Source organism: Coregonus lavaretus (genome assembly GCF_964263955.1).
Source record: "Coregonus lavaretus genome assembly, chromosome: 28".
NCBI lineage: Eukaryota > Metazoa > Chordata > Actinopteri > Salmoniformes > Salmonidae > Coregonus > Coregonus lavaretus.
This window is the reverse complement of record NC_140015.1, coordinates 31,532,699-31,555,765: the sequence shown is the minus strand read 5'-3', so window position 1 is coordinate 31,555,765 and position 23,067 is coordinate 31,532,699. Positions and strand designations below refer to the sequence as shown.

Below are 23,067 nucleotides of genomic sequence, written 5' to 3'. Positions count from 1 at the left end.
CCCTACACCCCCTTCCTTACCCCTGTACCCCTCTAGTCAGTCATTGTTGTATGAGGCTGGATTAGAAAGACTTAGTCAGAGAATGAATAAGAAGTGCTTGTTGTATATCCTTGTTTCAAGGATAAGTCAGTCCAGCCAGCTCACACACACTCAGGAGGGTTGGGGTTGGGGGGGTTGGGAGGGGGGGGGGGGGGGTATAGAGTCCTTGCTGTTTTTGATTTTGTCTCCACTCTTGAAAGAGGTTCGTGAGAGAAACCTTTTGAGTACTTGGGGTGGACGGTAGTAGATAGTAGTCTGTGGCTTATATTGCACGTCACTTGAAATGGTGTGAAGAAGAGACTAGTGGACCACGGTTATGACTGATGTCTTCCACAGTCACAGAAAAGGGGGAACCAGACCGCAAGTTCATCCTTAAACGAGTTGAGGTGCATTTCAAAATAAGTGTTTTATGAGTTCCATAGAGCAGTGGTTACTAGACTTCAACAAGACGGTCATACACACATGTAAACACACGCCCCAGGAAAGATTGACACATTGGAGTAATATTTCTCTCCGCTTATTTTGCGATGGTTCGGGGAAACAAAACTCCTCCATGACAAAATGGCTTTAAAATGAACAAGGCGAATAACTTTTGCGTTTGCATCATCAATCCCTTTAAGAGGGTGGGGACTGAATAATATGCTTGTGACCGCCGAGGCTTCCAGTTGCGAGCTGCTGTGGCCTCAGTCTCTTACAAGCACATTGTCTCCCCTCGGTTTTCGCTGGCTCAGAAATGAGTGTGCAATTCTCAGTACGTTTTCTTCAGTAAGTACGGAGTGAGTGAATCAGTGAATAAAGGAGGGGAACCAGGCCAGGCGGGAGGTTAAGGCTAGTATTTAGTGCTGAGAAAAAACAAACGAGAGAAATTCCAGACTGGTAGAAAGTTCTGGAACCTTTCCGACAGGAAGGGGATGGGCTTTGGGAATGATGTGTATCTATGGTTTCTCTGAGGTGTGGATTGACTGCTGCCAGGCAGCAAGGGAATATGGGAGTTTTGAAGATGGCAGCTCGTTGTTTGTAGCAGTTCGTCTAAAATACACATTTCAAACTAGAAATAGTTCTCAGAGTAAAGTTAATTAGTTCAAATGTTTCTCTTTCCTTTGTTGGTTGAGTCAAAGGCATACTCCAGCTTTTCCGAAAGTCAAAACTTAAAACACTAACCCAAGCCTCTCGCCGAACAAATCCAAAATGAAATGACGTTTTCTAAACAAAAAAAAGGAAGAAGAGGGTGAGCAGCGTGGACACAGAAGAGTCGCCTCGTCCTCCTCAAGTCTGTCCCTCAATCATCCCACCCACACTGATTATCACCACGTTGATTTGCTTGGTTTTTGCTCCTCTGACTGTATACATGTGTATATGTATATGTGTAGTACTGTGTAGTATTCCTGTGTAGTAATCCATTCCTCCTTTTTCTAGCATGGAGCTCCGTGACGTGGTCCTACATGGACTCCCCGCTCAGCAGGTCCCCAGGCAGCAGCGTGTTGATTGGAGTAGGACTCCCCATGACCCGCCCCTCCTCTCCGCTGGGCGGTCCCCATAGGCTGGAGTATTGGGGCACGCCCCCCCACAGCAGGTCTCCGCTTGTCTTGGCTCCACCTCCTCCCATGCCGCCACCAGAGTTCCAGTGGGGGTGGCCAATGGGGTGCGAGGACCTGGGCCCGGAACCGCCCATCCGTGTCTGATTGACGCCTGGGTCAGCCTGCCAGCTGGTGGTTGAGGCTAGCTGCTGGCCCTGTGCAAAGAAGCGCTGGACCTCTTCCTCCCCAGCAAACTCTGCCAGGATGGTGGTGTTACCCAGAACGCACCTGGACAGGAAGAGAGAGAGACACAGAGGAGTGTTAGTTAGTTAGCCTCGTTGAAGTGGCCATTCTCATACACTACTTGTGATGCTATAGATACTGTTCTTTACCCTTTGTGGATGCAGGCCGGGCACCCACTAAAAGATGTCTAAGTTCACATTTTTCCAAATTCTAAGCTTTACAAGTTCTAAGCTTTACAAGTTCTCCCAGTTCTAAGTTCTTTCACACCTGACAGTTCACATGACATAAGTGTTTCTGCCTACGAGCAGTGAGAGGGGCAGGAAAGCTGCCAACAACTACATCTCCATACATGTGCAGGGACTTCTGGGCCTTGGCGGCCTCCTCCTTGGAGCTGTAGCGCACTAGTGCGTTGCCCTGGGTCAGGTTGAGGTGGAATGTGATGAGGGGGCCATGCTGCATGCATAGCGTCCGCAGGGTGGAGCCGTCTATCTGGGGGGTGAGGTTCCTCAGGACCAGCCAGCTACTGGTCCTGTTGGAGCTGTCTGTACTCCATGTGGTAGCTGCTATAAGGAGGACAGAGGGAGAAAGAGAGAGAGTGGGAGAGGGAGATAGAGAGGGAGGAAAGAGCAAAATAAATCTAAAATGCAGAATTGCTCTATATCTAACACCATGATGGCACAATGTCAGAAATGAATTCTCCAAGGAGCCAGGAAAGATGGGTGGCGTATTCTAAGCAGTAAGCTCTGTAGTTTAGGTAAACCACAGTGTCAGTTGATCGAGAGAGAGGTGTGTTCAACCACAACAAGGCATTCTCGGGGCGTTGTCTAGCCCGCCTGGGCTGTACCAAAACGGCTCCTAGTCTCTGCCTGCCAGGCTACAACATACACCTCTAGAACCTGACCTTTGGTCTGTATCACAACAACATACACCTCTAGAACCTGACCTTTGGTCTGTATCACAACAACATACACCTCTAGAACCTGACCTTTGGTCTGTATCACAACAACATACACCTCTAGAACCTGACTTTTGGTCTGCATCACAACAACATACACCTCTAGAACCTGACCTTTGGTCTGCATCACAACAACATACACCTCTAGAACCTGACTTTTGGTCTGCATCACAACAACATACACCTCTAGAACCTGACCTTTGGTCTGCATCACAACAACATACACCTCTAGAACCTGACCTTTGGTCTGCATCACAACAACATACACCTCTAGAACCTGACCTTTGGTCTGCATCACAACAACATACACCTCTAGAACCTGACCTTTGGTCTGCATCACAACAACATACACCTCTAGAACCTGACCTTTGGTCTGCATCACAACAACATACACCTCTAGAACCTGACCTTTGGTCTGCATCACAACAACATACACCTCTAGAACCTGACCTTTGGTCTGTATCACAACAACATACACCTCTAGAACCTGACCTTTGGTCTGTATCACAACAACATACACCTCTAGAACCTGACTTTTGGTCTGTATCACAACATACACCTCTAGAACCTGACCTTTGGTCATCTTCTACTCTAACGCAACATTTATGAGGGCTGCAGCTTTTTATGGCAGGCACAATAAATAGACTACATTGTTTGGAGAGTAAGACAGATGTTACATGAACTTCATAACTGATCAACTGCACATGCACTGGTTGGACCAAAACCCATTCAGTCAATTCATTTATCCAGTCAGTCAGCAAGTCCCCATCCAGTTACTGAACAATTAATCAAATGGCCACCAAGACTATTTACATTGACACCCCCCTCCCTTTGTTTTTACACTGCTGCTACTCGCTGTTGATTATCTATGCATAGTCACTTTACCCCTACTAACATGTACAAATTACCTCTACTAACCTGTACCCCCGCACATTGACTCGGTACCGGTACCCCCTGTATATATAGCCTCATTATTGTTATTTTATTGTGTTACTTAAAAAAAATATATATTTCTTTTTTACTTTAGTTTATTTAGTAAATATTTTCTTAACTCTATTTTCTTAAAACTGCATTGTTGGTTAAAGGCTTGTACGTAAGCATTTCACGGTAAGGTCTATACCCGTTGTATTTGGCGCATGTGACAAATAAAATTTGATTTGATTTTGATTTATTTACCTGAATAATAATAATAATAATAATAATATGCCATTTAGCAGACGTTTTTATCCAAAGCGACTTACAGTCGTGTGTGCATACATTTTTGTGTAGGAGCTGCTCCAGCCTTGGGCTAGGCCCAAGGAGTTGCCTCCCCAGGTGGAGGAGGGCTTGGTGGGGTTGGTGAGGCCCGGAGGGGGCCGGGTAGGGGCGGCTGTGTTACTGCGGGGCCCCTGGGGGACCTTCCACAGCTCGTGGGACAGAGAGACCTGAGAGGGGTGGGAGATGGGCCCTGGGGACCAGGTGGACTTCATGTCCGACAGTTTACCTGAAAGAGAGATAAGAAAAAAACCACATTGATTGGTTGGCAACAATTGGAGATACTTGGCATTCTTCTATCAACAACACACAGGGAACTAAACAACCCAAAACACTAGTCTGTCATGAGGTGAGGTGTATGTGTGGTGGAAGTCAGGCGCAGGACACCGAGGCTCAGTCCAACAGAGTTTACTCAAAATTTCCAAAAGGAAACGGAAAACAAACGACCTCAAACAACAAGAGGCGAGCATTTACGCAACATGCGTAAAACACAAAAAATGCAAACAAGAAACAAAACACGTAGCACAACGACAGGCGAACAACAACACACAATCCTACCAAGCAAAAAGACGGAACTTATAGGACAGGTGATGAATACACAATAGGACACAGGTGTGACAGACAGACAAAAGCAAACACACACAGAAACATAGATCGGTGGCAGCTAGTACTCCGGGGACGGCGACCGCCGACGCCTGCTCGTACCAGGAGGGGGAGCAGCCTCGGCAGAATCCGTGACATAGTCAGAATAATACCCTGGTAGAGGGGTTGTTGACTGTAGAGCAGAGCAGAGCATTCATTCTGCTTTTCCTGTATGTGTTTAACCAAAAACTGAGGTAAACACAGCTAGGATTCACTTCACACACACACACACAGTCCCAGACCACACTGAAATGACTACGGTAGATCACAGGGTCAGTCTCAGTCCATGCCTCACAGTATGGGACAGATCAGGCCAGGAACACAGATAGACCCCTTACTAGAACTATAGTAAGATATAGTATATAAACCCTCCTCCCAGTTCCCCCCCTATTCTCTCCTCTCCCCCCATGCTACACACAGGGCTGGGGATACACCAACACCACCAGAGGGAAGATGTATGATGGGTACAACTAAAGAGGGAGGGGCACACAAAACGGATGCGACGGTAAGGATGGGGTCCTCCTCTGGACCAGGTACTGTGCCACCAGAGACAGGGCTGGGAGGAGGAAAGGGGAGGGTTGGGACAAGCATCAACACTGATGGGGGGCAGGGGGACAAACTAGCTCAAAGCGGAAGTCACCCCTACCCACAGATCTAGGACCAGATTATTTTATCACCTGATCCTAAACATAACCACTCAGAATACGGTACGATATAAGATTTGACCCTGTATCAGTGGTTAGAGGCGACTTCTGCCCACTCCGACAAACTGTGTACCTGGGACGTCCGTTTCCGGGGACGATAGACTGAACGAGATAGAGTACGCACTGACTGGCCAATCGGTGGAGGGGGGCAGGGCCTCATTCTGAGATGAGGTGGGGGAGGAGCCTATGGGGGCATTGCGTCCAGCAAAACAAAAACAGAAGAAGAAGGGATTGGGAGAAAAAGAGAATCTAATAAAGAAACAGAATAAATGAAAGTGGATGACTGAATAGCTGTGGTGCTCTGTGGCTGTGTGATATGGGAGAGTTCAAAGAGTTGGGAATAAGATGACCTAGTAGTGTAGATATACAGTGAGGGAAAAAAGTATTTGATCCCCTGCTGATTTTGTACATTTGCCCACTGACAAAGACATGATCAGTCTATAATTTTTATGGTAGGTTTATTTGAACAGTGAGAGACAGAATAACAACAAAAGAATCCAGAAAAACGCATGTCAAAAATGTTATAAATTGATTTGCATTTTAAATAAGTATTTGACCCCTCTGCAAAACATGACTTAGTACTTGGTGTCAAAACCCTTGTTGGCAATCAGAGGTCAGACGTTTCTTGTAGTTGGCCACCAGGTTTGCACACATCTCAGGAGGGATTTTGTCCCACTCCTCTTTGCAGATCTTCTCCAAGTCATTAAGGTTTCGAGGCTGACGTTTGGCAACTCGAACCTTCAGCTCCCTCCACAGATTTTCTATGGGATTAAGGTCTGGAGACTGGCTAGGCCACTCCAGGTCCTTAATGTGCTTCTTCTTGAGCCACTCCTTTGTTGCCTTGGCCGTGTGTTTTGGGTCATTGTCATGCTGGAATACCCATCCACAACCCATTTTCAAGGCACTGGCTGAGGGAAGGAGGTTCTCACCCAATATTTGACGGTACATGGCGCCGTCCATCGTCCCTTTGATGCGGTGAAGTTGCCCTGTCCCCTTACCAGAAAAACACCCCCAAAGCATAATGTTTCCACCTCCATGTTTGACGGTGGGGATGGTGTTCTTGGGGTCATAGGCAGCATTCCTCCTCCTCCAAACACAGCGAGTTGAGTTGATGCCAAAGAGCTCGATTTTGGTCTCATCTGACCACAACACTTTCACCCAGTTCTCCTCTGAATCATTCAGATGTTCATTGGCAAACTTCAGACGGGCCTGTATATGTGCTTTCTTGAGCAGGGGGACCTTGCGGGCGCTGCAGGATTTCAGTCCTTCACGGCCTAGTGTGTTACCAATTGTTTTCTTGGTGACTATGGTCCCAGCTGCCTTGAGATCATTGACAAGATCCTCCCGTGTAGTTCTGGGCTGATTCCTCACCGTTCTCATGATCATTGCAACTCCACGAGGTGAGATCTTGCATGGAGCCCCAGGCCGAGGGAGATTGACAGTTCTTTTGTGTTTCTTCCATTTGCGAATAATCGCACCAAGTGTTGTCACCTTCTCACCAAGCTGCTTGGCGATGGTCTTGTAGTCCATTCCAGCCTTGTGTAGGTCTATAATCTTGTCCCTGACATCCTCGGAGAGCTCTTTGGTCTTGGCCATGGTGGAGAGTTTGGAATCTGATTGATTGATTGCTTCTGTGGACAGGTGTCTTTTATGCAGGTAACAAACTGAGATTAGGAGCACTCCCTTTAAGAGTGTGCTCCTAATCTCTACTCGTTACCTGTATAAAAGACACCTGGGAGCCAGACATCTTTCTGATTGAGAGGGGGTCAAATACTTATTTCCCTCATTAAAATACAAAATCAATTTATAACATTTTTTCTGGATTTTTTTGTTGTTATTCTGTCTCTCACTGTTGAAATAAACCTACCATTAAAATTATAGACTGATAATTTCTTTGTCAGTGGGCAAACGTACAAAATCAGCAGGGGATCAAATACTTTTTTCCCTCACTGTACGAGTGTCAACAGATTGTACATGCAGATAAGTGAAGAAGAGAAGAAGAAGAAGCAGGAACAGAAGAAAAATAGCAGGTTTCCTCCGGTGACCCAACTGTTACTGATATTCAGTCTCCCCAATACATTGGGATACATTGCAGGCACACTATCTGTTTTGGCCTGCAGCAGTTTTCTTTGAATTATTCACGTCAACTCATACCCCCCAGCTCTCCTCTCTTCTCCATCTCTCTCTCTCACCTCTCCTGTCCCTCCCCTCTCTCCCCTCTCTCACGCTCACCTCTCCTGTCCCTTTCCCTCACCATCCCTCCCTCTCTCTTACCTCTCCTGTCCCACTCTCTCTCCCCTCCCTCTCCTGTCCCCCCCCCCCCCCCCCCCTCTCCTCCCTCTCCACCCTCCTCATCATCATCTCCACCTCCATCTCCCTCCCTTTCTGCTTCCCTCGTCCTCCCTCCTCACCTCTGCTGCGGTCTCTCTGCAGGTAGCGGTTGACGTCCTGGATGTTGGTGTTGATGGTGGGGCCGCTGGGAACGCTCCCCGGGGTCATGTTGGAGTCGTTTTCCGGGTCGATGTTCTGAAGGCCCTTCCAGGGCACACCCGGGCAGAACTCTGGAGGAGGAAGTGATGAAACAGAAAGTGATGATTCAGGAAGTACTACAATTGTCATTCCTCTCGATCATTTACATGATTACCTGGTTAAGTAATGTAACTGTATAAAAAATGTGGTGCTTGCAATGAAACTAAACCCTTCTGATAAATTCATCTGATAAATTAACTTGAAAACAGAACTAATTTGGCTACATCATTCCCATGATAATCATATTAGGTGAAATGGTTTTTGGCTGGACAGTAAGCAGTCACTGTAGCTGTCCAGGACTGTTTGCCACTAACTGACCTGGAGGCCAGGTGATGTTGGCACCGTTGACCATCTTGTCGTTGGGGCTCTTGCCCTGGCCCCAACTGTCTGGGGGCACCAGGGGGTTGGTGGGGGACTCCGAGCCAGGCATCATGCTGTAGGGGCTGTACCCATCATCCAACTGGGGGGGCTTCCCGGGGGGGGCCAGGTTGGAACCTGGCAGAGAGGGGAACCAGGAAGTTGGTTAAGTCATCATGCTCCTTTCATATTCCCCAATTCTACTCAGTCCAGCTCAGTTCAGTTCAGTTCAATAAATCTTTATTGTCCCAATATTGGGCAATGGTATCAACAGTTCGTACCATGCTTGCCCAGGTTGGGCTCCAGAGGGGATGAGCCTCCAGAGAGGCTGTCCATGGAGTTTGGGTGTGTCCACTGGGAGAGGCGGGACTGGGGCTGGGGAGGCTCCTTCATAGACAGGCCCCCCACCTCCATGCAGGTTACATTCATGTTAGGATTCAGTCCAGCTGGGAGAGGGAGAGGGGGGAGAGGGAGGAGAGGGAAGAGGGGGGAGAGAGAGAGAAGAGGGGGTTAAGAGAGAGAGGGAAGAGGGGGTTAAGAGAGAGAGAGAGAGAAGAGGGAGAGAGGGAAGAGGGGGGAGAGAGAGAGAGAGAGGGAAGAGAGAGAGAGGGAAGAGGGGGGAGAGAGAGAGAGGGGGAGAGAGAGAGAGGGAAGAGGGGGGAGAGAGAGGGGGGAGGGAGAAGAGGGGGAGAAAGAGAGAGGGGAGAGAGAGAGGGAAGAGGGGGGAGAGAGGGAAGAGGGGGGAGAGAGAGAGGGAAGAGGGGGAGAGAGAGAAGGAAGAGGTGGAGAGAGAGAGGGAAGAGGTGGAGAGAGAGGGAAGAGGGGGAGAGAGAGAGGGTAGAGGGGGGAGAGAGGGAAGAGGGGGGAGAGAGAGAAGAGGGGGGAGAGAGAAGAGGGGGAGAGAGAGGGAAGAGAGAGAGGAAGAGGGGGGAGAGAGAGAGCGGGAAGAGAGAGAGAGGAAGAGGGGGGAGAGAGCGAGAGGGAAGAGGGGGGAGAGAGAGAGGGGAGAGGGAGAGAGAGAGAGAGAGAGAGAGAGAGAGAGAAGAGGGGGGAGAGAGAGGGGAGAGGGAGGGAGATGGGGGAAGAGGTGAAACAGGGAGGTAACACCAGATAAGACAAGTCAATAAAGCATTAAGGATGAATCACTAGTTTCTTGTTTTGCACTTTGTTGCTATGGTACTTTATATAAATCCAATCAATCATCTGGGACCTGTAACAATGATAACATACCCAGTCCCTGTCCTGCTATCAATCAATCAAATGTATTTATATTGCACTTTTTACGTCAACAACTGTCCAAAGCACAAACAAGCACAAACAAGCACAGTGGAACTGCTATGTGTTGTGCATGTTGTGGAACAGAGTCCCCACTCACAGAGAGGGTAGTGGCTGTAGGAGTTGGGGAACGACTGCTGCTCTTTGGTCTGCAGGTCGGGTAGGCCCGGAGCCTGGGGGTGGCCTGGGAACAAGTCCAGGGCTGATTTGCCTTGGCCGTGGTGCAGGCCGGAGGAGGAGAGGGAGCCGGGGGCCTGCTGCTGCTGCTTCATCAGCAGGGCCTGGGCCAGCTGTCTCTGGTGCTGTTGGATCTGCTGCTGCATGTTATTGATTGTACGTGCAACCTGCAGGAAGAGGAAGTGACATCAGAGAGCGACACAAAGATGGTGGTCAGTTTATCTCTGAGCCAGCAGAGACCACAGGAAAAATTCAATAGGACAGTTGCTAGACAGAATGGCAAGTATAGCCCCTTATACATACAAACTCTGCTTTTACTAGGGTTTAGCCAACCAGGTTCTCTCAAATTCACCAGACTAGGAACCCAGGTATGTCTGCAAAGCACATACACGCCCTCTGCTATGGTAGAATGGTAAAACATTTGGGTTTTACCCCAGTATGAGGCCTGGCCGGGTTCAGGATCAGTAGATATAAAAAGGCAGCAATGGGTAAAACTAGTGGGCTGTATTTGAGAGAGAGGGAAGGGTCACAGAGGACACTCACTTGCTGCTCTTGCTGTCGGATGGGGCCAGAAACATTACGCTGAGCCTGCAACATCTGCTGCTGAATTTGTAAACGCTGGTACGCCTGCAGAGGAATATACGTTTACACACAAATCCACAGACACACACATATGTATATACATACAGTGGGGGAAAAAAGTATTTAGTCAGCCACCAATTGTGCAAGTTCTCCCACTTAAAAAGATGAGAGAGGCCTGTAATTTTCATCATAGGTACACGTCAACTATGACAGACAAATTGAGATTTTTTTTCTCCAGAAAATCACATTGTAGGATTTTTAATGAATTTATTTGCAGATTATGGTGGAAAATAAGTATTTGGCCACCTACAAACAAGCAAGATGTCTGGCTCTCACAGACCTGTAACAACTTCTTTAAGAGGCTCCTCTGTCCTCCACTCGTTACCTGTATTAATGGCACCTGTTTGAACTTGTTATCAGTATAAAAGACACCTGTCCACAACCTCAAACAGTCACACTCCAAACTCCACTATGGCCAAGACCAAAGAGCTGTCAAAGGACACCAGAAACAAAATTGTAGTCCTGCACCAGGCTGGGAAGACTGAATCTGCAATAGGTAAGCAGCTTGGTTTGAAGAAATCAACTGTGGGAGCAATTATTAGGAAATGGAAGACATACAAGACCACTGATAATCTCCCTCGATCTGGGGCTCCACGCAAGATCTCACCCCGTGGGGTCAAAATGATCACAAGAACGGTGAGCAAAAATCCCAGAACCACACGGGGGGACCTAGTGAATGACCTGCAGAGAGCTGGGACCAAAGTAACAAAGCCTACCATCAGTAACACACTACGCCGCCAGGGACTCAAATCCTTCAGTGCCAGACGTGTCCCCCTGCTTAAGCCAGTACATGTCCAGGCCCGTCTGAAGTTTGCTAGAGTGCATTTGGATGATCCAGAAGAGGATTGGGAGAATGTCATATGGTCAGATGAAACCAAAATATAACTTTTTGGTAAAAACTCAACTCGTCGTGTTTGGAGGACAAAGAATGCTGAGTTGCATCCAAAGAACACCATACCTACTGTGAAGCATGGGGGTGGAAACATCATGCTTTGGGGCTGTTTTTCTGCAAAGGGACCAGGACGACTGATCCGTGTAAAGGAAAGAATGAATGGGGCCATGTATCGTGAGATTTTGAGTGAAAACCTCCTTCCATCAGCAAGGGCATTGAAGATGAAACGTGGCTGGGTCTTTCAGCATGACAATGATCCCAAACATACCGCCCGGGCAACGAAGGAGTGGCTTCGTAAGAAGCATTTCAAGGTCCTGGCGTGGCCTAGCCAGTCTCCAGATCTCAACCCCATAGAAAATCTTTGGAGGGAGTTGAAAGTCCATGTTGCCCAGCGACAGCCCCAAAACATCACTGCTCTAGAGGAGATCTGCATGGAGTAATGGGCCAAAATACCAGCAACAGTGTGTGAAAACCTTGTGAAGACTTACAGAAAACGTTTGACCTGTGTCATTGCCAACAAAGGGTATATAACAAAGTATTGAGAAACTTTTGTTATTGACCAAATACTTATTTTCCACCATAATTTGCAAATAAATTCATTAAAAATCCTACAATGTGATTTTCTGGAAAAAATATTCTCATTTTGTCTGTCATAGTTGACGTGTACCTATGATGAAAATTACAGGCCTCTCTCTTTTTAAGTGGGAGAACTTGCACAATTGGTGGCTGACTAAATACTTTTTTCCCCCACTGTATATATGATTTGAACCATAAAATAACAGAAGAGAGAGAGAGCTTTCCCTGAATGAGGGATACCTGTTGCTAGTCAATTGTACTAATCTTGGATTACTTTTACGGGATAGAAGTAAGTTGAGGTATTATCAAATGTTGTCATTTAAATTTCATTTTTATTATGCTTTAATAAACAACAAGTTGGTATTTGAAACTAAATTAATGCAATGAGCTGCAGTAATCAGAGGAAGGCACAATCTAATGCGAAACAGCTATTACCTAGGTCATTGATTTAGTAATGAGATCAGGAAGATAGTAATAATAGGAAGCTGGATAGGAGAATTTAGGATAGGGACTAGCTGTCCAGAAATAAATGAAGAAGGATGAGTTAAGGAATAAATGCAGAGACGAAATACAGAAAGAGTTGTGAAGTGTTCTTCTATACTTGAAGCACCAAAACCGTTAAACAAGAAACAAATGATGAGCTTTTTGGGAATGATAGACTACTGTAGAGCTTGGGTACTCCATTATGTACTGCATACTGGTAAATTAAGTGATCTTATCTATGGGAAGGCAATGGCAGCCCATGATAAAATCATTTGGAACACTGAGGGGGAGGAACAATTTATAAAGATGAAAAAGTTGTTCACTTCCCAGACAGTCTTAGCTTTTCCGACATATAAACGGGCATTTAACCCAAACGGTAGAGAGTAAAGAGGGATATGTGACATTGGTCGTGACTAAAAAACATGGTGATGAGGGAGATTTTTTTTTATGGACTATTAGAGAAAACTGGGTTAATCACGAACATAGAGTTTTAATTCTTTGTTGCTAAACAGGAATAATTAGTTGGGTCATTTCAGTGTGTGGGTGAAGTGGGAAACTGACCTAGAGTCGAATTGCTCTCTCTTATTGAAATCCATGGCTGTCCTACGTTATCAGTGAATGAAAGCAGAAGGGAGCCTTTTGCTTCTCTCCTCAAACAGAGAGGAAAGAGCGGCCAGGGTTGAGCAGAGTTCAGGCTAAAACCTTTGTCTCTCCTTTGCTATCTTCTTGATTGATTACAGCATGAAGTAGGGGGGTTGAGTTAGGTTTGAAAGATTTAAGTATGGACCTGTCATGTCCAACCATCAGTCTTCAGGTCAAGCCCAGGAGAACCGGGGTACAACAGAGTTTAAACTAAACATGAGTGTTTTTACAAGATAAGGGATTGATTGATTGGATTACTATTGATTCTGAACTGAATGAAAGTCGAATTTAGCCGCCATAATAGACAAAGGAAGTGGGAGGAGCAATAAAGAAGCAAGGGACAGTCTCAAAAATAAATAAGGGATGGCAATTGGATGATAAATTACCAATATTACCTAAGTGATTGTTTAGGTAGGTGGTAATATTGACACATGGGCAGAGACATGTGTCAAGAGGGGGGATGATGTTTGATGGTAGGATTAAAGATAAATATACAAAGGAGAGGACTAAATACTTTTTTAAAAAAGGGTTAAGGAAAACACACAGGAGAGCAGGAAGAAATGGGGTACAATGTCTACCGATAGTATTAATGACGATCAGGAAAACTCCACATAAAGAAGGGTTATTGCCATTGTAGAAGGAATTTGGTAGACCATACAGAATGCCCGAGTTAGGAGGACCGGAGCAGGCAGAAATAGAAATTGAGAGCACCCTAGCAGAACACATGAGAAGTTGTTTATTAACCACACCTGTATGTCAGAGGTTTTGTGCCCCACAGGTGAACTAAAGGAGAAGGTGACCCACTCTATCTAACCAGGTGACAGGTGAGGATCCAGTCCCTAAAGAAGAAAGACGTTCGGCCCCCACGGCGGATTGTTCCTAGACTCAAGTGTTTAAACACACTTGGGGACAGGGATATGAGACCGGGCGGGACTGGACATCTAGATGGTGGGTAAAGAGAAACAAAGACATCTCAATTATCAATTGGAGATAGTAGTAATGTGACTGACTTAAGTTCAGAAGCACAGGGGAGAATTCTGAACCTTACAGCCCCTGTAAGCAGAACGGCAGCCTCTGGAACTGCCGTTCTGCTGCCAACAAGGCTGACTTCATCCCAGCCTATGCTACCCTCCAGTCCCTCGACTTCCTGGCGCTGACGGAAACATGGATTACCACTGAAAACACTGCTACTCCTACTGCTCTCTCCTCGTCTGACCATGTGTTCTCGCATACCCCGAGAGCATCTGGTCAGAGGGGTGGTGGCACAGGAATCCTCATCTCTCCCAAGTGGTCATTCTCAATTTTTCCCCTAACCCATCTGTCTATCTCCTCATTTGAATTCCACGCTGTCACAGTCACTAGCCCATTTAAGCTTAATATCCTTGTCATCTATCGCCCTCCAGGTTCCCTTGGAGAGTTCATCAATGAGCTTGACGCCTTGATATGTTCCTTTCCTGAGGATGGCTCACCCTTCACAGTTTTGGGGGATTTCAACCTCCCTACGTCTACATTTGACTCATTTCTCTCTGCCTCCTTCTTTCCACTCCTCTCCTCTTTTGATCTCACCCTCTCACCGTCCCCCCCTACTCACAAGGCAGGCAATACGCTTGACTTCATCTTTACTAGATGTTGCTCTTCTACTAATCTCACTGCAACTCCCCTCCATGTCTCCGACCACTACTTTGTATCCTTTTCTCTCTCGCTCTCCTCCAACACTACTCACTCTGCCCCTACACAGATGGTAACGCGCCGCCGCAACCTTCGCTCTCTCTCTCCCACTACTCTCTCCTCTTTCATCCTATGATCTCTTCCCTCTGCTCAATCCTTCTCCCTCCTATCTCCTGATTCTGCCTCCTCAACCCTCCTCTCCTCCCTTTCTGCATCCTTTGACTCCCTGTGTCCCCTATCCTCCCGGCCGGCTCGGTCCTCCCCTCCAGCTCCGTGGCTTGATGACTCATTGCGAGCTCACAGAACAGAGCTCCGGGCAGCTGAGCGGAAATGGAAGAAAACTAAACTCCCTGCCGACCTGGCATCTTTTCACTCCCTCCTCTCTACATTTTCTTCATCTGTCTCTGCTCCTAAGGCTACTCTCTACCACTCTAAATTCCAAGCATCTGCCTCTAACCCTAGGAAGCTCTTTGCCACATTCTCCTCACTGCTGAATCCTCCCCCCCACCCCCCCCCCCCCCCTCCTCCCTCTCTGTGGATGACTTCGTCAACCACTTTGAAAAGAAGGTTGACGACATCCGATCCTCGTTTGTTAAGTCTAATGACACTGCTGGTCCTGCTCACACTGCCCTACCCTATGCTTTGACTTCTTTCTCCCCTCTCTCTCCAGATAAAATCTTGCGACTAGTGACTGCAGGCCGCCCAACAACCTGCCCGCTTGACCCCATCCCCTCCTCTCTTCTCCAGACCATCTCCGGTGACCTTCTCCCCTACCTCACCTCGCTGATCAACTCATCCTTGACCGCTGGCTATGTCCCTTCCGTCTTCAAGAGAGCGAGAGTTGCACCCCTTCTCAAAAAACCAACACTCGATCCCACTGATGTCAACAACTACAGACCAGTATCCCTTCTTTCTTTTCTTTCCAAAACTATTGAGCGTGCCGTCTTTAGCCAACTCTCTTGCTATCTCTCTCAGAATGACCTTCTTGATCCAAACCAGTCAGGTTTCAGGACTGGTCATTCAACTGAGACTGCTCTTCTCTGTGTCACGGAGGCTCTCCGCACTGCTAAAGCTAACTCTCTCTCCTCTGCTCTTGTCCTTCTAGACCTGTCTGCTGCCTTTGATACTGTGAACCATCAGATCCTCCTCTCCACCCTCTCCGAGCTGGGCATCTCCGGCGCGGCTCACTCCTGGATCGCGTCCTACCTGACCGGTCGCTCCTACCAAGTGGCGTGGCGAGAAGCTGTCTCCGCACCACGTGCTCTCACCACTGGTGTCCCCCAGGGCTCAGTTCTAGGCCCTCTCCTTTTCTCCCTATACACCAAGTCACTTGGCTCTGTCATATCCTCACATGGCCTCTCCTATCATTGCTACGCTGATGATACACAACTAATCTTCTCCTTTCCACCTTCTAATAACCAGGTGGCGAATCACATCTCTGCATGTCTGGCAGACATATCAGTATGGATGACGGATCACCACCTCAAGCTGAACCCTGGCAAGACAGAGCTGCTCTTCCTCCCGGGGAAGGACTGCCCGTTCCATGATCTCGCCATCACGGTTGACAACTCCATTGTGTCCTCCTCCCAGAGTGCGAAGAGCCTTGGCGTGACCCTGGACAACACCCTGTCGTTCTCCGCTAACATCAAAGCGGTGACCCGATCCTGCAGGTTCATGCTCTACAACATTCGGAGAGTACGACCCTGTCTTACACAGGAAGCGGCACAGGTCCTAATCCAGGCACTTGTCATCTCCCGTCTGGATTACTGCAACTCGCTGTTGGCTGGGCTCCCTGCCTGTGCCATTAAACCCCTACAAGAAGGTGACCCACTCTATCTAACCAGGTGACAGGTGAGGATCCAGTCCCTAAAGAAGAAAGACGTTCGGCCCCCACGGCGGATTGTTCCTAGACTCAAGTGTTTAAACACACTTGGGGACAGGGATATGAGACCGGGCGGGACTGGACATCTAGATGGTGGGTAAAGAGAAACAAAGACATCTCAATTATCAATTGGAGATAGTAGTAATGTGACTGACTTAAGTTCAGAAGCACAGGGGAGAATTCTGAACCTTACAGCCCCTGTAAGCAGAACGGCAGCCTCTGGAACTGCCGTTCTGCTGCCAACAAGGCTGACTTCATCCCAGCCTATGCTACCCTCCAGTCCCTCGACTTCCTGGCGCTGACGGAAACATGGATTACCACTGAAAACACTGCTACTCCTACTGCTCTCTCCTCGTCTGACCATGTGTTCTCGCATACCCCGAGAGCATCTGGTCAGAGGGGTGGTGGCACAGGAATCCTCATCTCTCCCAAGTGGTCATTCTCAATTTTTCCCCTAACCCATCTGTCTATCTCCTCATTTGAATTCCACGCTGTCACAGTCACTAGCCCATTTAAGCTTAATATCCTTGTCATCTATCGCCCTCCAGGTTCCCTTGGAGAGTTCATCAATGAGCTTGACGCCTTGATATGTTCCTTTCCTGAGGATGGCTCACCCTTCACAGTTTTGGGGGATTTCAACCTCCCTACGTCTACATTTGACTCATTTCTCTCTGCCTCCTTCTTTCCACTCCTCTCCTCTTTTGATCTCACCCTCTCACCGTCCCCCCCTACTCACAAGGCAGGCAATACGCTTGACTTCATCTTTACTAGATGTTGCTCTTCTACTAATCTCACTGCAACTCCCCTCCATGTCTCCGACCACTACTTTGTATCCTTTTCTCTCTCGCTCTCCTCCAACACTACTCACTCTGCCCCTACACAGATGGTAACGCGCCGCCGCAACCTTCGCTCTCTCTCTCCCACTACTCTCTCCTCTTTCATCCTATGATCTCTTCCCTCTGCTCAATCCTTCTCCCTCCTATCTCCTGATTCTGCCTCCTCAACCCTCCTCTCCTCCCTTTCTGCATCCTTTGACTCCCTGTGTCCCCTATCCTCCCGGCCGGCTCGGTCCTCCCCTTTAGCTCCGTGGCTTGATGACTCATTGCGAGCTCACAGAACAGAGCTCCGGGCAGCTGAGCGGAAATGGAAGAAAACTAAACTCCCTGCCGACCTGGCATCTTTTCACTCCCTCCTCTCTACATTTTCTTCATCTGTCTCTGCTCCTAAGGCTACTCTCTACCACTCTAAATTCCAAGCATCTGCCTCTAACCCTAGGAAGCTCTTTGCCACATTCTCCTCACTGCTCCAAAACCTCACTGATCCAAACCAGTCAGGTTTCAGGACTGGTCATTCAACTGAGACTGCTCTTCTCTGTGTCACGGAGGCTCTCCGCACTGCTAAAGCTAACTCTCTCTCCTCTGCTCTTGTCCTTCTAGACCTGTCTGCTGCCTTTGATACTGTGAACCATCAGATCCTCCTCTCCACCCTCTCCGAGCTGGGCATCTCCGGCGCGGCTCACTCCTGGATCGCGTCCTACCTGACCGGTCGCTCCTACCAAGTGGCGTGGCGAGAAGCTGTCTCCGCACCACGTGCTCTCACCACTGGTGTCCCCCAGGGCTCAGTTCTAGGCCCTCTCCTTTTCTCCCTATACACCAAGTCACTTGGCTCTGTCATATCCTCACATGGCCTCTCCTATCATTGCTACGCTGATGATACACAACTAATCTTCTCTTTTCCACCTTCTAATAACCAGGTGGCGAATCACATCTCTGCATGTCTGGCAGACATATCAGTATGGATGACGGATCACCACCTCAAGCTGAACCCTGGCAAGACAGAGCTGCTCTTCCTCCCGGGGAAGGACTGCCCGTTCCATGATCTCGCCATCACGGTTGACAACTCCGTTGTGTCCTCCTCCCAGAGTGCGAAGAGCCTTGGCGTGACCCTGGACAACACCCTGTCGTTCTCCGCTAACATCAAAGCGGTGACCCGATCCTGCAGGTTCATGCTCTACAACATTCGGAGAGTACGACCCTGCCTTACACAGGAAGCGGCACAGGTCCTAATCCAGGCACTTGTCATCTCCCGTCTGGATTACTGCAACTCGCTGTTGGCTGGGCTCCCTGCCTGTGCCATTAAACCCCTACAACTCATCCAGAATGCCGCAGCCCGTCTGGTGTTCAACCTTTCCAAGTTCTCTCACGTCACCCCCCTCCTCCGCACACTCCACTGGCTTCCAGTTGAAGCTCGCATCCGTTACAAGACCATGGTGCTTGCCTATGGAGCAGTGAGGGGAACGGCACCTCCGTACCTTCAGGCTCTGATCAGTCCCTACACCCAAACGAGGGCATTGCGTTCATCCACCTCTGGCCTGCTGGCTCCCCTTCCTCTGCGGAAGGATAGTTCCCGCTCAGCCCAGTCAAAACTGTTCGCTGCTCTGGCACCCCAATGGTGGAACAAGCTCCCTCACGACGCCAGGACAGCGGAGTCACTCACCACCTTCCGGAGACATTTGAAACCCCACCTCTTTAAGGAATACCTGGGATAGGATAAAGTAATCCTTCTACCCCCCCCCCCCCCCCCCCCAAAAAAAAAAAAAAAAGTGGTTTTTTTAAGTGGTTATCCCACTGGCTATAGGTTGAATGCACCAATTTGTAAGTCGCTCTGGATAAGAGCGTCTGCTAAATGACGTAAATGTAAATGTCTGTAACCGATGTGTGGTGGGCGTGTGCCAGTAAAGGCAGTATAAGGCAGAGAATACCAAAAGGGTGGCTAGGTACGTGCGCCCTGGTTCTACTGGTTCAGCCAGTTAGAATTAGTCACCAGGAACCAAGGAAAGGGTTAAACAGACGTAGGAGGAGGTTTAACAAGAAGGAGAATAGCCCTATTTAGATGGATGCGATTGGGATACCAAGGGGGGTATCGGATGGATACCAAGCTATGAAACAAGTAGGGGAAGGGTTTACTACCACGTTCTTTTGGTGGGTGACATTAAACAAAATTGTGGATTGGATTAATTATATCTATTACGACTAACAATGATTTATTGGCCAGACTAGGGATGCAGTAAAAGGGATCTCTGAACAATTATCCGCCATCTCACTCATGACTTAGGAAAAGAGGTTGGCTCTAGATCAGGCAGAAAGGGGCGGTGTTTATAGAATGGTGGGCCATTGTTGCACATTTATCCCTAACAACACCGCACCGGATGGGACGGTCACCAGAGCTCTTGCAGAATTAACTGCTCTAAGTGAAGAATGGGCTGAGAACTCAGGAGTTAGTACATCTTGGATAGGGTGGTTTGATGAAATGTTTGGTAAATGGAAAACCATAGCAGCCACCATCTTGGGGGCAGCCAGCGTTTATATGGGTATTCTTGTATTATGTGGTTGTTGTCTTGTTCCCTGTGTCCGAGGGTTGGTGAGTAAGGCGTTGGAGGATGCAGTGTCTCAACCGATGGTGAGATATGGACGGAATCTGGACTCTGAAAAAACGCAATTGGATGAAACGTTTATTAGTTCTGACGTATGAAGATCAGATTGATCATGCTTGTAAATACATTTATCCTAAGGGTGTAAAAATGTAATCAAAGGGTGGATTGATAGAGGAATTATGATTATGACTAAAATTGTTCACCCCAATACTGATGAAACCCACTAACAGAGGGGGTGAGTTAGAAACTGCTGAGACAAACATTCCAGGATGAAGGGGACTGAGAAACTGGTTACAGGCCGCCTAAAGGTGGGCGGAGCAAAGTTCCTTTGGGTGAAGCATATATAAAGGCTGGATATGTGTTTTGGAGCTCTCCATGATTAAATAATACAGATAATTCTTGCTGGTTGTGGACCTTTGTTTAATTCATGATTAAAACCAGAGCCTTACACCCTCTGGGAATTATTCAGAGCATTAAGTATGATTAGAGAGAGAAATTCTCATGACATCACCACCTCCCGAGTGGCGCAGTGGTCTAAGGCACTGCATCGCAGTTCTAGCTGTTCCACTAGAGATCCTGGTTCGAATCCAGGCTCTGTCGTAGCTGGCCGTGACCGGGAGACCCATGGGGCGGTGCACAATTGGCCCAGGGTAGGGGAGGGAATGGCCGAAAGGGATGTAGCTCAATTGGTAGAGCATGGCGTTTGCAACGCCAGGGTTGTGTGTTCGATTCCCATGGGGGGCCAGTTTGAAAAAATTAATAATGTATGCACTCACTAACTATAAGTCGCTCTGGATAAGAGTGTCTGCTAAATGACTAAAATGTAAATGTATATCAGGCAAGCAATTTATAAACTTGATCTCCACTATAAAAAGCATCTGGACATTTCTTTTAGACTAACATTTCATTTTCAACAGCGGAGATTTGCATAAACCTTGTGGTTTGTCTTTCCGACATTTGCAACATTGTTTCAATATTCAAATTCGATCTCCAGCTGTCCCATAGTAATGAATGTGTCGGGAGTCGGGACAAGACAGACAGGCAGGCAACGTTTCTCAGCCAGCCAGCTGTCATCATTTTTATGGATATATACAAAGAAATGTCAATAGAAAGCAGGTCAAATGAAATGAAGTGCAGCTTGTTTGCAGTCTTTCCAGCTTCAGTTTGAAGTGATTGTGTTAGCTGTGTTGTTGGCTAGCTCCTCAGAACAACAGTGTCTTGACGAGAGAGCACATGTTCTATGCCAGGTGAAATTGCGCCTCATTAGCTCATTGTTATGGATGTATCCAAATAAATGTAACTTGAAAACAGCTTTAACAAATGCTAATGCAGCTACTTTGTTGTTTTCTGGCTGCACTGTTTGACGTGGCTGTAAGTTAGCCGTAGTTGGCTAGCCAGCAAGCAAGGGATAAGAATGTTGCGAGCCAGTATGGCAATAGAACACTTAGGACGAACGACTGGGTTGTGTCCATAGATACAGAACAAAAAGACTAAACGACTGGGTCACGTCTCTGGCAACCGAACCGATTAGAAAGTCTGTTAGCTATATTTCAGAGGTAAAAAGTTGGATATTAAATGAGGTGTGGTCTGTCGCGCAGTCGAATTTTACAATATACAGCGTGTCCCACAAAATGTGTATGTATATACCTTTTTTGAAAAGTCTCAAAACCTAACTTAACATGCAATGAAAATCGGTGGTCAGCTAGCTAGAAGGGTGTCTTTGGTCGCAAAACGTACCGTTATTTTCCAGTCCATTTAAATGTTGAACTCGAGGTGATTTAGGCCTCCAACCGCTAGAGAGTGTCCGAAGTTAGGGGGAAAATTAGCTATATTTACATTTACATTTTAGTCATTTAGCAGACGCTCTTATCCAGAGCGACTTCTTGTGGAAGGATGAAATAGTAAGAATAAATTCATAAAAATAACGTTTTTAATGAAAATATGTCAATCATTATTTGAATATGTTGGTAACCCGTTGTATAAAAGTGATAATGCCCTTGAAGCCGGTGTTTGGAAGATATATTGGAAGGCTTTGCCAGCCCTTAACTTTGTCTCGGGCCTAACAACACCGTGCCAATATATCCTCCAAATACCGTCTTCTCAGGCATTATCACTTAACTAGATTCCACACCCACAAAGTCAAAATTGTCTATATCGTAGAAATATATGTAAACAAAAAATAGCATTTAAGGTTAGGGTTAGGCATACGGTTAGCTGTGTGGTTAAGGTTAGGGTTAAAGTTAGGGTTAGGTTTAAAATACAATTTTAAGAAGATACATTTTAGGAATGGGCAGGGTATAGCCATAATTTTCACTTTGTGGATGTGGAAGCTAGTGACGACAAGGTACCATACTGCAGCAGAGATTTAGACGATTAAAGAAATGGTCATTCAGCACCAGAAGGCCAAATACTTCAAAAATCACGTCACAATAAACTGTACACAGGGCCAGGATTGGCCACCCACTGTATGCAGGTAAGGACATGGGGTCACAGCAACAGTTTGTTGAAGTGACTGATTTTGCTTTCAGAAAGATATGCCATGTTTTCACTTTTGCAATTGTCGGCATGCTTTCATTACAACCCAACTGTAAGTAGTGAAAACACAGCATTTTACTCAGTATATCCAATGCTCATTAAATGCAGCATCCCACAGTGCTGCGTATATCCAGCGTTTACATAGACAAAGAAACCATTGATTAAATCCCAAATGCAATACCTGGAAGGACAGATATTGAATTGTAAATCTACGGCATGGAGTGTATTCCAGGGAAAGACATAGAGGAGAGAAGAATGCTTAAACAGAAAACACAAGGTTTGATTAATGGTCTTTAATAATTGTGACACAATCATTCTCATCAGCAAGCATGTGTGATGACAGCAGCTGGAATGTTTGCATACAGTTGCGAGGGACTATTAACTAACCATTAACATGAACCAGAATTATTAATTCTCCTCCCTTATGCACCACATTTTTCTGTCAATGATCATGATCTTTTTCTTGACCAGTCTAAGGGGTTGATCATGCCTTTTAGTTAGTTGTTTGTTAGTTGACAGAGAGTCAGAAGATGAAGCTGAACAACCAAGATGACTCTGATGAGTATGAGGAGGACAAGGAGCCCGGATCGTCCTTCCTGCCGCCAGCTGCCCAGCCCCAGGC

At 47.2% G+C, this 23,067-nt stretch overlaps 1 protein-coding gene across 1 annotated transcript; it reads right to left on the bottom strand.

Moving 5' to 3' along the window:
* Positions 1–197: 197 nt before the first annotated feature.
* LOC311103227 (trinucleotide repeat-containing gene 6C protein-like) lies at positions 198–21,665 on the bottom strand (the record flags this gene model as incomplete). Its single annotated transcript, XM_084144768.1, has 9 exons — positions 198–1,844; positions 2,149–2,359; positions 3,992–4,237; positions 7,766–7,915; positions 8,202–8,378; positions 8,522–8,686; positions 9,616–9,859; positions 10,236–10,319; positions 21,648–21,665. The coding sequence occupies 9 exons, from the start codon at positions 21,663–21,665 to the stop codon at positions 1,478–1,480; spliced, it is 1,662 nt and encodes a 553-aa protein (XP_084000894.1). The 3' UTR covers positions 198–1,477.
* Positions 21,666–23,067: the final 1,402 nt, after the last annotated feature.